This window comes from Anguilla anguilla, chromosome 8 (assembly GCF_013347855.1).
Source record: "Anguilla anguilla isolate fAngAng1 chromosome 8, fAngAng1.pri, whole genome shotgun sequence".
NCBI classification, from domain to species: Eukaryota; Metazoa; Chordata; class Actinopteri; order Anguilliformes; family Anguillidae; genus Anguilla; species Anguilla anguilla.
The window spans coordinates 18,326,087-18,343,019 of NC_049208.1; the positions used below are offsets into that span (position 1 = coordinate 18,326,087).

The window sequence follows — 16,933 nt, forward strand, 5'->3', positions numbered from 1 at the left end:
ACAGGAAGAGGTGGAGTCAGGGCACGCGCTATGAGGTCGCACAGACAGGAAGTGGGCATTTCGGCACGCGGTTTCACACGCACTTGCACACACGCGATGCAGATATTTGCGCACAGAGACGTGCACCATCGCGCGCGCGCACACACACACACACACACACACACACACACACAAAGGAAAGGACATACTAGAAACTCATCTCGGATGAAAAACTTGGCCCTCGTCACTTTTGGATCTTCACCAGGATCAGGGGTCGCTGCAAAGGAGGAAAGGCCAGCGATTAAAAACCCAGCAAATGAGCGGAGGAGAGAACCCTGCTGTGTGTCCACAGATGACAGGAAGGGGATTTTAAAAACCTTAAATCAAAGCTTGACATCATCCCACGCTTTTTTGTTATTCTTCATGGGCAAGTGAAGGCAGTTTTAAATATTTCTGTTCTGCACTACTGACTCTCTTGCTTACTCCAATAAAAATAATTGATGTCAAAAGAATTTAATTACATACTATCAGAGGAGTCTTGACACTTAAAATGTCACAGAAAATGTATGTGAAATATGAAATATTGGTTTATAAACATTTATAAGGGACACTGCATGCCCTGTTAAACATCCATTGCTACGGTACTGGCCTTGGTCTCATCCCCTTCATTACTATGCATAAGCATTATCCAATTAGAAAGCTTCAGCTTCAACGACAGACAGACGCCACTTTCAGCGTTAAGAAAATGATTTCTGCACGTGGTTAACCTGAAGAATCTGTGGTCACCCCCCTAGAGAACCTGTGGTCACCCCCATATCCTCATTGGGAGAGAGCCGACGCCCTCGAGCACGTACCTTCGGCTGGTACGGTGTAGCGGGTGTATTCAGGAAAGTAGTCTTCGATTTTGGACTTCCCTGCTAATACCTTCTCAGCCAGCATGTCCTGCTTGTTGAGGAAGAGGATGACTGAAATAGTCCGTAGCCACCTGTCAGACAGAAGAAGCCACAGTTACGCCACTCCTCTCTCTCTCCTCTGAGGCCGCGTGCCGTGGTCGCCGGCGGCGACGCCGGGCGCGAGACGGTCGCCGGGGACAGCGGCTCCCTTTAGCGGCTCGGCCCGGGGTGAAGGAGCCTCACCTGTTGTTCCAGATGCTGCGGAACAGGTCCAGCGCCTCCCGTAGCCTGTTGGTGTTGTTGTCCTCCCTGATTACCATATTGTAGCTGCTGCTCGCTACCACAAATATGATGGCCGTGACGTCTGGGGGGAGATAAGCAGGAGGAGGAGAGTGACAGAGAGGAACGGAGAGAAAGGGGGGGAGAGTAGAGCAATAATGGCTTAAACCTCTGAGAACAGGCATTCTCAGTAGTAACGACTGAATAGTACTTCAAGTAAAATAGCCAAGACAAGCTATGCACGCATAAATTGGGAGAGTTACAAAGGGATCCTCAGACTTAGTCATGACCAAGCACTCATTTCATAGCAACTTCGTATTGCATACCACTGAGAAATTCAGAACCGGAGGTGCACTGTAGGCACCATACGACCACCCCGGGGGCAAGGCCCGGCCAATCAGATCGTTTAGCCCCCTTAGTTTGAACGTGATGCATAAAATAATTCTAAATGGTTATGGATTTGGCCGGGAGCGGCCTGTCATGGTGAGGAGCGGTCGTGCTAACCGCTATGCTCTGGATGAAGTTGACCGCGGGCGGTTGGGCAGCCTTATGACCGTGTCGCTACGTTAATCGCCGGGGAACTCGGGGCTTGCCCTCACCTTTGCATGCTGCTCTAGCTTATGAGTTTCCATTTAAGAGAAAACGCAAAAAAACCCAGTCATGTGTTTAAATACCGAATGTGAAACGCGCTTGAGGTGGAAAACAAGGAAGTTAATTTTAGTACCAAAAGGACGCATGGAAAAACCTGTGAGAGGTGAGGGGATCCAACTCACCATTAAAGCACTGAATCCACTTCCTCCTCTCGTCTCGCTGACCTCCCACGTCAAACATGCTGAGAACAGAGAAGCACACAATCCACCAATCACACGGCTTATCTGGAAGGCGAGCCAATCAGGGCTTATTTCCATCTGAGAGTCTGCCATGATTCCAGTTATTCCAGAAATTCAAATCCATTCAAACTGATGTTACTGATTTACTTTCTCAAGGTCTTTATCCAATGGAAGACTGTTGGAAATGTGGCTGCTTAATCTGGATGATTATAAAGAAATGAGTGCAAGACATAGAGCCACCATTTCAGTTCTCAACCTGTAATGAATATTTACACTACTCAGAAGCTTTGCTTACCATTTCCAAATAATTATAATGGTTTCCTTGACAAAAAAACAGGTAAAAATTAACTATGATTTAGAAGCTACTAAGGGCTGTACTCTTTTCCTGGTTGTAAAATTACATTAGCGCCCTCTTGTGTACATACTCAACAATTACAGAGGACAAAACATTAACAATAAAAGGTTTACATAATGCCGTTAATGTTTAAAAAATACCACTGTTCCTTTATGAAACTACCAGTCACATTCCTCTCAGACACACCCTGATTTATGAAACTTGAATCTAAGATACTAATTTGTCTTCCGGTAATTCCAGCCAAAAGACATGTTTGGCGAAAATCGTTACAGCAGCCATTTAAGCAGTTATGGAGGATGTGTGTGTTAAGAAGAATTCAATTTGACACAATGCCAAGCAAGAACGTGGATGGAGGTTTGTCTCAGAGTGACGGAACCTGTTCCCTGGACCAGTCAAAGCTGCCAGCCTAATCCTATACGCTGGGCTGAACCTATGCTGATTCACATCCGTGTATGACAAGACCTGTTTCCAGGATTAAGGAACTCTTTAGTAGGGGGGATATTACTGCATGGGAATAAGAACACAGCAAACACACTCACTGAAAGTTGACTTTGTCGACTTGAAATCGCGTTTCGAAAATCCCTGAAGTCAAGACTCGGCATCGCAGCAAGTCCTGGAAGGAGGAGAGGCAGGAGAGGAGTTATCCACACGCTAATTCTCTCAGTGGTGCAAGAGACATGGAGCAAGGACTACAACCTGGCTTTAAAATCCACTGAAGCAGTTTCTGTGGAAAACACACAAACTTACCAAAAGTCTGGTCAGATTTAGCAAGGTTTCGTGAATGGGTCTTTTAAAAGTAACCAACTTGGAGTGAGCTTGCTACATTCAACCCAACTCCCTGGAGTTCCTTCCTGTTAATTGATCGGTTTCATGCCTTTGTGACATAGCCATGCATGCTAAATGACACATTTTAATAACTGATTGACAACTGATGATTCTTCAGACTGCAGAAGAAGTCTGCTGTGCAATTTATCCATTGCGGATAAATGTTAAGACATCAAAATAGACAGAGCATAAATAACTAACCTGCCAGTACACATCAGATGTGAAATCCATAAATATACTATTCTTACAAAGGCAAACATTTTCAGAAAACAACTTTACCTGATCTGTTGGTGTGTAGTCAACGTGTCCTACAGAGTCAATTCTGTCCAAAAAGCTGTGGGGGAACAGAAACAGAAAGGGATATCAGCACAGGTGGAAAATACGGGTTCAGAAATGGATTCGCACAATTCCTCAGCCAATTAGCTACCCTAACTAATTATTGAAGTTGCCAGGCTGAGTTCTTCAACAACAGAACATAACCATCGCACACCAGACAGCCCAAAAATCATCCCAGCATTCCTCATAATAATTACACAAACAGATGAAAAAGGCTGATAATGCATTTCACAATGCCATGTGAATGTTTCTGATACCAGGCAGGATGGAAAGGCCCACCAAAACCACTGTGTATATCGATTACGTTTGACCCAGAAGGACTGCTGGATACATAATATCCCTGGGGAAGATCCCGGAGCAGCAACGGGGACACTGTGGTGTAGGAGGTGATGGCTTTCAGCTGAGACACAAGAGCGGGGTTCTGAGTCAGCACAGTCATTAACAGATCCCAGGGCACTCATCGCTGGGGGGGAGGGGCAGGGGGTGTCCTGGTCAAGCTCCAAACCCGGGCTCATGTGGGCGCTGTGAATGGAGAGCTTTGGATTCAGCCCGCAGAGCTACAGCACCGAGACACAGGCTGTGAGGGCCTGTTACCATGGCACTGCTTAGACCCCCTCCCCCAGCGTGCCTTCAGCTGAGCGTCACCATATGGTGGTCGCTGCCGCCTGGGCCCGCATCAGGCTACGAGGCTCAAGATGAGCAGGTGGGAAAGGAGGCCGAAATCCCGCCACGTGCCGTCTGAAGGCCCTCTGCACTCACAGGGTGTGGGTTCAAATCCTGGATGTGGAAGCGTCGTAACGGTGACAATACAGCTCCTTCATTAATGTGTAAGTAAACGGAATCAGCATAGCAAATTAATGTGCCATGACACCCCAGCAGTCAGAGCACATCTCTGTAGTGAGACGGGGTGAGGGGTAGTATACCAGATACACGCTGCATCAAAAGCGCAAACTGTGTCTGAGGCGCCCCCGGGGACGGCATCGGGCACTGCGACTCCAGCGGAGCCATTTTGTGACGCGTGGAGTGCTGCGCCAGCAGAGGGCAGGCTACCACAGGCCAGGCTATTTCTGTCCGTCTCCATGTGCCCGATTACATAAGACTCCACTGTGTCACAGTCAGAGAGCTGCAGGACCAGGAGGACCGGCGCTGGCAGGGCCCACCCATCGCAGGGAGGGCTGGTGTGCAGCGGCTGGGGATTGGGGGGAAGAGAGCTAGAGCGAGAGAGAGGGAGAGAGAGATGGGAAGCTCTCACGTCGCTGCCCCCAGCGTGACCCCGCCGCTGGTTTGAGGGTCGCGCTGGGTTTCCAGGTCAACCGTGCCCACCCCCCTGTGGGGTTACCGTGGAAACGAGGCGGCCAGGGCCCAGGATGTTCCACTGGCCTCCGCAGCTTCCCTAGCCCCTGACGGAGGCCCAGCCGCATGAAACCACGATGACTCGTTACTGTGTGTGTGTGTGTGTGTGTGTGTGTGTGTGTGTGTGTGTGTGTGTGGGGGGGGGGGGGGGGGGGGGGCAGCGGTTAGGGGACACATCACACGCCCCTCCCCCAAACAGCTGGTGAGCTCCAGCCACTCCCCCATTCCGGCCACTGACTGCACAGCCTTGTCATTACTCATTACTCGTGACCTTTGGGTTGCTCTCTGAACCCTGGGCCGTATGGCTTCAGTCATGGAATGGACGTGATCCAGATTAATAATCCGGACAATCTAAACACATGTTATAGATATGCTGATCAGACATGATATTGAGACGGTCTGATGGGAGGAAGCGCACATACAGCAGCTGATGCTCGTCACAGAGCCGACTGAACAGTGCCTGGCGTGTAAAAGAACGTTCCCTGGATTTGCTTTCCAGCTTTGACTCTTAACTTTGCCTTTGACAGCAGCTGTGTGACTCAGACAACCTTCATGGCAATGACAGTGGGCGGAGACCCGTGTGCTCATTTGATAATTGTGTTGACTTTTTACAAACAGCGGAGCATCTTTAATTAGCGGCGGGGGGAGGGGATCGATAGTTTCCATATTTTGAATGGCAGTGCGGAGCGGCCTGTTTGCGCACCAGAGCTGCACTCGCAGCACGCGGCTGCAGCAGCCAGGAAACCCTGAACCCAGCGTCTTCACACGCACGCTACTTATTTATGTAAAACATTTCATTAAAAAATGAAATTCATAAATGCCATCTTCCTTTGTGTTCTAAAGTACAATGGCAAGCTCCCGTGCATCTCTGGTGTTCTAATGCACAGGACCTGTGAATCTGCTGTCGTATGTCTGCTCTGCAAGTGCACATTCTCACAAGATACAAAGCACTCACTAAACAGAGAGCAGAGCTCCATGGGAATGTTTGATATTTGGTGCTGGCCTACTTGTGTATGTAAGTATACTAGTGGTGTGCCTCTGATAAGACACATAAAACAGCAACAGTGTGATGAGGTCAGTTTAACATGGTGAGCGCTGGGGAAACAAAGGTAAAGCACTCCATTTCATTATGTTTAATCAGTTTTCCCCATTCACACTTTTTATTCTTGTGATATTTAAAATTTGGCTGACGCCACAAAAATATGTCTAACGGCAAAATATAATTCACTTCACAAAACAATTAGTAAAGGAATGGAGCAGTTTAAAAAAGCACAGCAGTGGAACATCGTCCTTCTCCTGCGTGGTGTGAAAAAGAGCGAAGTCTCATCTCTGCTGCTTTCAACCCCTCCGATACGAGAGCATGTGAGCAGGGATGCTCAGCCGCTCACCGATTCCCATCGATCAGGGTCTGCTAGCAGGCCTCGGCATCGCAGGCTACGTTAGCCTGCGCTAAGAGCTCGGAGGCCAGCGCCAGCGCTGATTTACTGGCTCAGCGCGGAGCGAGGAATTCTCGCCGCCGCCGCGCGTCCCCCCTTTCGCTCGTCCCCGGGCCCGAGTAAAGAGACCCAGTTTACACCAGGAAGGCTCAGCTATTTAACAACCTGACAGAAACATTAAACAGATTTAAATACGCATGGCAAAAAATGATATATTCGTCCACAGCTGGAGAGGAGCCTTCTAAATATAACCCAGAGAATGGATACCCTCCTAAAAGCCTGATTATACAAACCAAAATCGTATAAACAAACGTACCTGCTCTATCTCAGCCGAAGGAATAAATAGTTCAAAACATACATTAAGCAGTCTTGGTTTAGAAAACTACTGCGGAGAACTGGAAAGTTGTTCTGGAAAGCACGCGTTGTGTCATAACACCATATTACAGATAGTCATTTCTATAAATTACTATCCAAAATGTCAATTTTCCATAAATACAACTGATTCCAACCCCAGACAATGCCAATTATTAGGCTGACCAAAATACTAAATAATTATGCATTCTATTTCATCGGTTTAAAAGGAACATTAACAAATGTTTAGTCTACTGCAACACAAAGAAATCTACATTGCTGAAACCATTTGTTCTGACTGTCTCAATTCATTAAATTTTTTTAAACCTACAAAAGACAAATAATTCCACACAAATTAACCCGATAAGTACTTTTAAAAAATCTGAGGGAATTATTTTGGCTATTTAAAAAAATAAATATAAAAACTGTACTTGAAAAAGTATCTTTCATCAAGTTCTTGAATCCTGTGCCTGTGAAACTGGCCTCAGATTCTTCCGGAAGCCTTTGCTGTAAGATTCTGACCATACAGGGGAAACAGACATGAGCAGCAGCTGACTTCCTGATAATCAGCTCTGTACAGTCGCACTGTCCTGGCTGCTGAACCAAAAGCTTCAGAAACAGTGACCTCCAAGGCCACTGAACAGCACCTCTCACTACTATTCTGTACATAATATCACAAGCTAAACCTGTACACAAGATCACATTGCAATGCAATGTAAGTGCCCTTGCTCATATTTAATACATTTTTATGTATTTCTTTTTTAAAAAACAGGACTGTCCGAGTTCCTGACACTGACAGTAGTGATACAGCAGTTCCTCTGACTGCCACCAGAGGGCGCAAGTCCTCCCTGCAGCACGCAGCCCTCTTCCGCTGACCCTGCCTGCTTTCAGCAGCTGGGTTCCCATGGAAACCTCGGCAGTCGCGCGATACCACTCCTCTTCCTTAGCTTGGCCACGCTCGGCTCCCTCCGCTTCCAGATACCAGCTTCGCCCTTTTCTCTCTCCCGTCTCTCAGGTACAGCCACAATTTAACCAGTGGGGGAGTCTCCCTATTGTCTCTGCTCTTCGGCTGTGTGCGCGTGCGTGTTTGTGTGTGCGCGTGCGTGTTTGTGTGTGCGTGTGTTTGTGTGCGTGCGTGTTTGTGCGTGCGTGTTTGTGTGTGCGCGTGCGTGTTTGTGTGTGCGCGTGCGTGTTTGTGTGCGCGCGTGCGTGTTTGTGTGCGCGCGCGCGTGCGTGTTTGTGTGCGCGCGTGCGTGTTTGTGTGTGCGCGTGCGTGTTTGTGCGTGTGTTTGTGTGTGCGCGTTTTTGTGCGTGCGTTTGTGTGCGCGTGCGTGTTTGTGTGTGTGTTTGTGTGTGCGCGTGCGTGTTTGTGTGCGTGCGTGTTTGTGTGCGTGCGTGTTTGTGTGCGCGTGCGTGTTTGTGTGCGCGTGCGTGTTTGTGTGTGTGTGCGCGTACACAACTCCTTTGGTTTAGACGCTAGCAGGATTTTCATCTAAGAGATTTCTACAGATATAGGCAGATACAGGCACAGTGATTTGGTTAGGCTTCACATGTGCAGTCCGTTTCTTTCCATTCCCAGAAAGTTATATGAATTTCAACAGTAGCAAAGCAGGATTAGGTCTATGATGGGTCTTTGAAAGTGTAGATTAATTTCATTGTTGGACTTGCTCAGGCAGTGTATAAAACATTAATATTTTGGTATTCGGACAAAGACATAGTTCCTCACTGATTAAAAGCAAACTATGTGGATAGAGATACAGTTGTTACATGCACTGTGCAATTTGTGCTTTTAATGTGATTTGTGTTTTTTGCATATGAGCAAGACATAAAACACCCGCTGCTAGTGTTGGCGCAGGGTGTCCTGGCACCTATGCCGATTAAATAAAATCAGCCCCTACAATGCAAAAACAAAAAAAGTTCATCTTAACAAGTACTTTAATCTTATATTTAGATTTAAAATCTTATGTTACCTTTTTTCCTAAATAAGACTTAAAGATTTCCAATGGGCGAAGACAATTTCACTGGCCAAGCAAAAAGTAACTAAAAACGAGCTAATATTTTCACAACAAAAGGTGCCACTGGCGCACAGAGCAGATGGTGCTACTCGCTCAATTGGATGAAGCCTAGACAGCACAGACCAATCAGGAGACGTAACATTAGGGGGACTGGAGTAAACGTAAGCAGTAAAAGACAGAAAGACGGTCCAGATTCAGGCCTTCGCTATGAGAGACACAAAGCTGCATCCAAGCTGTGAGCCTAAACTGGGCCAGGCGGTGCCGTGCTGATCCTCTGAGGACTCAGAGACTGGTCAGTGAGGTCACTTCCTTGGAAACCCGGAAGAGGGACAAACTCTCAGTGCTGTATAAGCAGAGTTGCCCTCGACAACCCCGCCCTCGGCATACGCACCGGCCTTTCTGATCATGTGACCAAGGGCACTTCTTTACCCCTCTTTACCCCGCAGGGCCTGGTGGTTAAGTCCCTTTTTCAAGGGTTTTAACAGTGTCCCAGCCAGGATTGAACCCACAACCTTGGGGTTTACAAGCCCAGCTTCCTAACCACTACGCCACACCACACAAGGGAACTTGTAGTCAGCGACCTGAGGGTGGAATTACTTTTCTTCCTCATCAGAGACCCTCGCGCACAGACTGTACTGTACTTTCTGGGGCCAGCGAGGTACCTGCAGCCCTGGGAATGCGAGCGCAGAAGCATGCGCAGGAGCATGCGGCGTGCATGCCCACGGAAGCCCTCCGGCCTGGGGGAACTGCATTCTGTGGGCCTAAAGAAGGCCTCTGACTTTGAACGACTGCGGAAGGCGCTGACAAATGAAAGTGTTCGTCGTAAATTCACGCGAGCCTTTTAAGATCGCAAACGTCACCTGAAAGTTCTGCAACTGGAGGTCAGCAGCTGTGTCCAAGAACAAGATCACCCCAAGTAAATAAATCTTCAGTATTCCACCCCCCCTCCCCCCCCCCTCCTTTATTGGGTGCTGAGTGGGGGAGCCTGAGATTACCACAACATTTCTGTCACAGGGAGCATTTCGCTTATATGCTGACTTACTAGTGCAAAGGCCAGAACAAGAGGATTTGAACCAGAAACGTGGGAGCAAAACCAGTCTGGAACACCGAGTAAAGCTTTAACCCTTTGAAGAGTAGGTTTTATGGAATGTTTTTTCAAAATTCGATGTGTGTTCTAGAACTCCATTGCTTTCAATTACCAGTAATGATTATTATATTAGTATTAGAATGATCAATTCAGAACATTCTAATTACATAATAATCTGTGATCTCATACTTTAGAAAGTAAATGGTGAAATCAGACAAAAAAAAAAAACGTATATGCAACATGTAGATGTGTCAACATTATTCAGACTAGCAATCCCCCACTTTTCAAAAATTACACAAACGGTGATATTAAGCAGTTGTTGTAATGTTACAGAAAGGTAGGGATTAAAAGGTTGATAATCTGGGTAAGGGGTAATCTGCGTCTAGCAGAGGCAGGAGGCATTATGGGGAACAGGAAATGGATGCCAGGCTAGGGCTGCACTTAATCTTGGACCAACTTGGATGGCAGGGCGACCTGAAAAAGACGGTACCAAATCAAAGGGTAAAAATCATGGACAATTAAAGACCCGGAAAGCGTGCACTTTAACCGAATGACAAACCGCGGGCGAACTCGGGGTTGGGTTAACGGCTTTAGAAGCTCAGCATCTCCCCCAGGCCCGGCTCAGGATTCTCGGTACTCAAACTGCTACGACTGAATCTAGAGAGCTGCAGTGATTAAATATTCTGTTCAACGACACATGGACAGAATGTTTGATCGGAAATAAATTTCCATGTCACATCTTTCCACAAACGAACTCAGATTCGTTCCAAACAGAACATTCCAATCCAGAAAATTGCAATATAAAATCTAAAATGGAAGATTCCAATAGAATAGAAAATAATTATCCCCCGGTACAGAGGGAAGTGACCCAAACAGATTTGCTGGGTGGCTCATAACCAACAGACTGATTCCACAGGGGCTCAGACAGAGCAGTTGCGTGCGGTATGATCTCTTTTCCAGGCCGCAGCCATCAGGTAACATGCCGGCTCCTGCGACTGTTATCTCTGGGATGCAAAGCGCCCCATATGCAAAACACTCCGGGGCCTGTTCTCACCGGCGCTACCTCCACTCCAAGCCTTTAGCCGAGCGGGTGCGAAAACACGAACAACTCAATCACATATTCAGCCCTGGTTTGGGAGACAGGTCTATCCATTTGCACTCGGTATATTTCCTCCTCCAGCGACCACTGTACGCTGGTCGCCAGGACATGAGGTACATTAAGCTGTAATTATTAGAATTATAAGGGCAAAGGCATAAGGGCACAAAACCGTGCGGATTCAGGAATGGCCGGTGAGCGGACGTGCCACACACGCGTGGTCTTTGTGACCGCACACTGGACCGAGCCCGGTTACGGTTCTTAACACGAGCGCGTCGTTTCTGAAGCGCCTGTTTTCTCTGGTTGACGTATGGCGGCGTGTGATGTGTGTGCGCCCAGTTAATGTCGCCTCTCACCTTCTGGTTGCTGACCTTCCTTTGTTTACAGTCCATTGCTGGGATACTCCCTTTGATTCAGCTCTGTACACGTGACCCCCTGCTACCGCTCTGCAGTGCTGCGGCTAAAAATAGCTCCAGCTTGCCCCAGCTCCACAGCTAGTTTACATAAGCTCTCCGAGGGGGGGGGGGGGGGGCGTTGGGGGGGCCGAGCCCCCATCGGGGGGGAGGGAGGGGGGGGCCAGGGAGAGCGACGGACGGCGGCGATGGCACCGCGGTCCCACGGTGAGCCGGCGGAGTCTCCGCTGTCCTAGCCGCCGACGGCTTTCTGATTGGGCGGCGTGCATTTCAGCGGCTCGCCTTTCAGTGTTTACAACCCCCCCCCCACCCCCCCCAACACTGTCTCGCCAAGACGCTGGATCCAATGACACAACTTCGAATACGCACACGCTCATTTTATTGCTTACGGTACATATTGTAACCTCGGAGATTAGAGAGGAGAGCAAACAAATAATGAGGCGAGATATTTTGGAGGAAAACAGCTACTTGCCATTGTAAATCTTTACAGGGCAAAGCACGAATCTCAGACTGCCCTCGGTGGGGATGATTCCAGTATCTGTGCGCCACTCTCAGCGCAGACAAGTTGGCAGTGACAGGACAGGGGTGAGTCTAAAGTTCGGAATAGTTTTCACTGATCCAGATTAGGAAAGCTGCCCTCCCGCGCCGCTCCGAGCCCGGTGACGGTGTGAAGACGGACGCGCGCGGCGCTGATGACTGAATTTATGGTGCCGGGGCGAATGCCGTCACCACAGCCATTCTGCGGTTTTTCCATTGCGGTGGCCTGATGGAAGTTAACTGGTCGGGCAGATCCACGTTACATGCGAGTTATTTGCCAAGTCCGGCAGTAACGCTGGGTATTTTCAAAACACTCACGAGGGGGAGGAAATTGCCATTTTCCCAGGTCACAAGCTTAGAAAAGGCCCTGATAAAGGAAACGTACACTGTTTGCAGTGGTCTGCGTTTAAAATTAAATACACAAACATATTACATATACACACACACACACACATGCGTGCACGCACGCACGCACACACGATACTGCCCCGAGCCTTTTCCTGACCAGGAAAGGATTTTTCTTTCTTTCACGATAAAGCTATTTCACTATAAATCTATTTTTTTTGGCTTAAAATCACTTCATAGCAATAAACTGGACCGAGAGGCTCATCTCAAGCACACAAGCAGAGGACGACTCACACACAAAATTATTATGGAAAATAAAAATAAGTGTAATGTGCCTAACATTTCCCAAGAACAAAAATATATATTATTAACCTGTATTGAATAGACGATTATGATATGTATTCAAACATACTGTGTAAATATGAATGACAGCAGTAATGTAAAAAAGATGCTCCCTGTAACTTAAGAGGGACAAATTTGAGCAAATAAACCCAAAGGAAAAAAAGACTTTCTGACCCACTAAAACTACTCAGGAATGAGTAAGAACTGTCCTGTTTTTGGCTGCTGTCAACCTGCTGAAGAGGGGATGCTGTTGTCCCTCAGAAAGGACGTTTGCACACATTACAGACTGGTTCTCGGACTCTCGTGCATTGCAGGCTAGCTCTCAGAATCACAAGACTGCCGCTCTCAAAGAGGCCGCTTCAGACATGGCCCAAGCGTGCAAACTCTGAAATCATCTTTCTGTGAGTTTGAGTGAGGCCAGGAGACACCCTACAGGTTACCCCTCCTGGGGAGGACTGCTGAACCACTGTGAGGGCACCCATCTCACAGTCTATTCGTAAAATCAATCACGGCGAAGAAAATCCAAAAAATGACTACTTTACAAGCAATTAAAAACGGCGCCAAAATAATATGCATAGTGCCATAGGACCACACCACCGAGGACTGCTGAACGCATTTTGATTTCCACTGGAACTTCATCCACAAACACCTCTACACAAAAGCAAGCACACTAAACAGAATGTGGCACATGAAAGTAACATAAAATCACAAATAATTTAATTTGTAGTTAAAATGAGTTCAGTTATAGTTCTGAAGTTTCAGCATCTGGCACCAAGGTGAAGTATCCCAGTGTTCAGGACTTCTAGTGTCCATCCTAACCACAACCACACTCATAGCTGACTCCTGTAGGCAGTGTCCAACCTATCCACCCCCACAAACAGGCCTGACTCCTGCAGACAGTGTCCAACCTATTCACCCCCACAAACAGGCCTGACTCCTGCAGTGTCTCCAACCTATTGACCCCCAAAAACAGGCCTGACCCCTGCAGACAGTGTCCATCTTAAGCATCACACAGGCCTGGCTCCTGCAGTATACAAATGAAAGTATTTAAAAGCTCAAGTTTTCCTGCATTGTGTTTTTTGCTTAGTACATTCATTAGGAATAAAATGAACATTGCCCAAATCAGTTTGTTCAGTTTACCTGCTAGCACCCTGTGAACACTGGCCTTTCAGTGGGGCAGGAGGTCCCATAATGCACGTAATACTCATTTACTTTTCTTCAGTGTCATCCGTTTCTGCACCTCCTCAGCAGTGAGGAGAAGCCTTATTTAAAACTTCATCTACTCCTTTTCTCAATCGATTTATCACATTCCAAAAAAGACTCTTCCATCAGCTGACTTCTCTTGCCCATTCATGGGTCTCCTGACTTCCTTATTTGATAGAAAGCCATTTGTTACTCGGCATGCTGTAAAAGTTATACAAACAAGGCCAAACATGAAACGCTTTTTTCAATTACTGATATTGCTGTAAACCCCAAATAAAGAGTAATATTAAAATTAACCCTGTGGTGTTACCTCTCGCTCTTAATGCCAATTAATCAAAAACTAGATTGTCTCATGCCTATATAATCTATATATACATTGTCCAATAAAGTTAAATCTATAAAACTAGACTATGAATAAGGCTATGCCTAAAAGCGCTGTAATTTCTACAAGGATCACTTGATACGGATGTAAATACCCACAGATAAAATCAGACTGGGCATTATGGCTAAAAATAAAAAAATTTTAAAACTCAATTCTTTAAAGTTTTTTGTTGATATATGATACATATCTCAATATTATATCCTACACAGTATGCCTTTACACTCCAGCAAATGAAATACCTTCAAGAGAAATAGTTTTATTAAAATTACGTAGAAAAAGTACTTTAAACCATTTAAAACATGCTAGCAGCACATGCAGTGTTAACAGTAGTACAAATGAACAAGACTTGAAAAATCGAATGAACAATTATGCGCATTATGCATTAACAATGTTTCTAAGACAGTTTCTGAGCAGCCCACATGAATACGCCGGTGCACAGCGCGTAGAAACATGCTTCTGGCGTAACCCAAAATGCTGTGACTGGCATGCTTCAGTTCCGCTACACAATTACGCGTACACACGCCACTTCTGCTGTGATTCCAGCCGAGGCTAGCTCACTGCTCCCGTCCGCCATGTCTGCCAAACAGACACGCCCACTGCTTGCCGCGTGGTTACACAGTCGACTGGCCGGGTCTTCAGAACTAATTCGGCCATATGAAAAAAACGTGCAGTATAAGCACAATGCAATCTTTTCGACGTGCTGAGTACAGAGCCAAAACAACCAAAAACTGTATATATAGCGACCCAAATGCATTCTGGCCAACCCCAGATTGGATTCCGCCCATAATCTTCTACAGTGTCTTTACACATGTAATTCTCCAGCTGCTAATTAGGATCCACACGTCGAATGACAAGCACTGAACTAAGAAATAAAATGCACATATATTTATATTTGTAGATCCCTGCAGACTTTAACTTTGTAATTTTACCAAAACGTTGCCAGGCAACATTCAGGGCAAAACGAGAGTGGGATGAAATTCCAGTTCCGTTATGCAATATATTTAGTTGGCTGGTCTGCAGGGCACAATATACTAACATGAAAAATGTGGCAGAAATGTAAAATCCTGACTGGCTGGACATTGCAACTTACAGTGGCTTCGTGGGAAAGGGAGCTGTTCTGGAACATTCTGCACACAGCCCCCCACACGACAGAAAGGTGTCAGATTTGGCACACTGAAATACCTGAGGGTACCTGTGTACAGGCCACTTTCAAACACCAAACTCTCTCAGGTTTTATTTGTGATTGGATTGTGTTTTGATGCGGCTGCGAGAGTCTTCAGTGACTAAAGGAGCTCTGATAGAACCTTCACCAGAAAGACTCTGAATACTCATAAACTGAGAGAGAGAGAGAGAGAGAGATAAGATCTCAACTGGAACAACAAACTGAAAGCGAGTCTGAGACTGACTAACCTGTGGACTATGAACTTTACTCGTTGACAGATTTATACTTTGACCCGAGATCTGGACCACTTGAGCAAAATAATCACCCTTCATGATTCAGATTTCTCTCTGATGCCTCCAGTGCTTTTAATGGAGGCAGTTCTCAGAGTCCACAGAGTCAACCCATCTGACCCAATGCCTTCTATCCTGGACTTGCATTGCAAAAGCTCAACAGGACTACTGTACATCACAGAGCCAGAAACATTCAAATCAGTACACAATAGTGGCACGTACTGATTTTTAATTCTGTGAAGTTTATCCATTCTCAGGTCAGCTGACACTAAACCCCACATCATAGGTTCAAAGGGTAAAGTGCCCTGTGATGCAAAGTGATGGACAAATCAAAAGACAGTTAGGACAGAAACATCTACTTGAAAAACAAAGCACGTTATAGGGACAATGTTCTGAAAATGTCAACGCTTTTCCTTATTGTGAAACGTAGGGGGGGAAATTGCATAAAACGGCAAAAATGACTTTATATTCTTTTCTCCCCCTGTGCATTGCACCATCCATCATCCACGTGTGCAGCGTTCAGACACATAGAGTTAAAGCGAGCAGACCAAAACGAGGCAAGCTGCAAGCCTCCACTGGCTACACTGCACAGAGAACAGGCAGATTAGTGTGACGGGGAACCCATTTTATATGTATAATGACTCTGTTCCTAAAACAGAGCTCCCTTTATAGTCACACTGGGCTATATATAGGCTCTATCAGAAAACAACATGCACTGTATTTTCTGCACACTAAGGTTGGCCTCACAGCCTGGGCAGGAGCGCAGCCTCCACCAGCACCAGTTACCACTGCAGTGCAGATATCAATTACCACCGCAGTGCAGAGTGTTCCATTACCGCCGCAGAACAGTGTTCCATTACCACTGCAGTGCAGTGTCCCATTACCACTGCAGTGCAGAGTGTTCCATTACCACCGCAGTGCAGAGTGTTCCATTACCGCCGCAGTGCAGTGTTCCATTACCACTGCAGTGCAGATATCAATTACCACCGCAGTGCAGTGTGTTCCATTACCACTGCAGAGCAGAGTGTTCCATTACCACTGCAGTGCAGAGTGTTCCATTATCACTGCAGTGCAGAGTGTTCCATTACCACTGCAGTGCAGAGTGTTCCATTACCACTGCAGTGCAGAGTGTTCCATTACCACTGCAGTGCAGTGTCCCATTACCACTGCAGTGCAGAGTGTTCCATTACCACTGCAGAGCAGAGCGTTCCATTACCACTGCAGTGCAGAGTGTTCCATTACCGCCGCAGAACAGTGTGTTCCATTACCACTGCAGTGCAGTGTTCCATTACCACTGCAGTGCAGTGTTCCATTACCACTGCAGTGCAGAGTGTTCCATTACCACTGCAGTGCAGAGTGTTCCATTACCACTGCAGAGCAGAGTGTTCCATTACCACCGCAGTGCAGAGTGTTCCATTACCACT

The 16,933-nt window shown here is 46.8% G+C and overlaps 1 protein-coding gene across 2 annotated transcripts in view; it reads right to left on the reverse strand.

Moving 5' to 3' along the window:
- LOC118233743 (guanine nucleotide-binding protein G(olf) subunit alpha) overlaps nt 1–16,933 on the reverse strand; it is a 58,445-nt gene that overhangs the window by 874 nt on the left and 40,638 nt on the right. For both annotated transcript variants that reach the window (XM_035429642.1, XM_035429643.1), the window contains exons 6-11: nt 3,441–3,495; nt 2,876–2,949; nt 1,925–1,983; nt 1,116–1,236; nt 834–964; nt 189–256 (exon numbers count right to left, since the gene is read on the reverse strand). In XM_035429642.1, the coding sequence (XP_035285533.1) occupies nt 189–256; nt 834–964; nt 1,116–1,236; nt 1,925–1,983; nt 2,876–2,949; nt 3,441–3,495 (508 nt within the window). The remainder of the gene's footprint in view (nt 1–188; nt 257–833; nt 965–1,115; nt 1,237–1,924; nt 1,984–2,875; nt 2,950–3,440; nt 3,496–16,933) is intronic.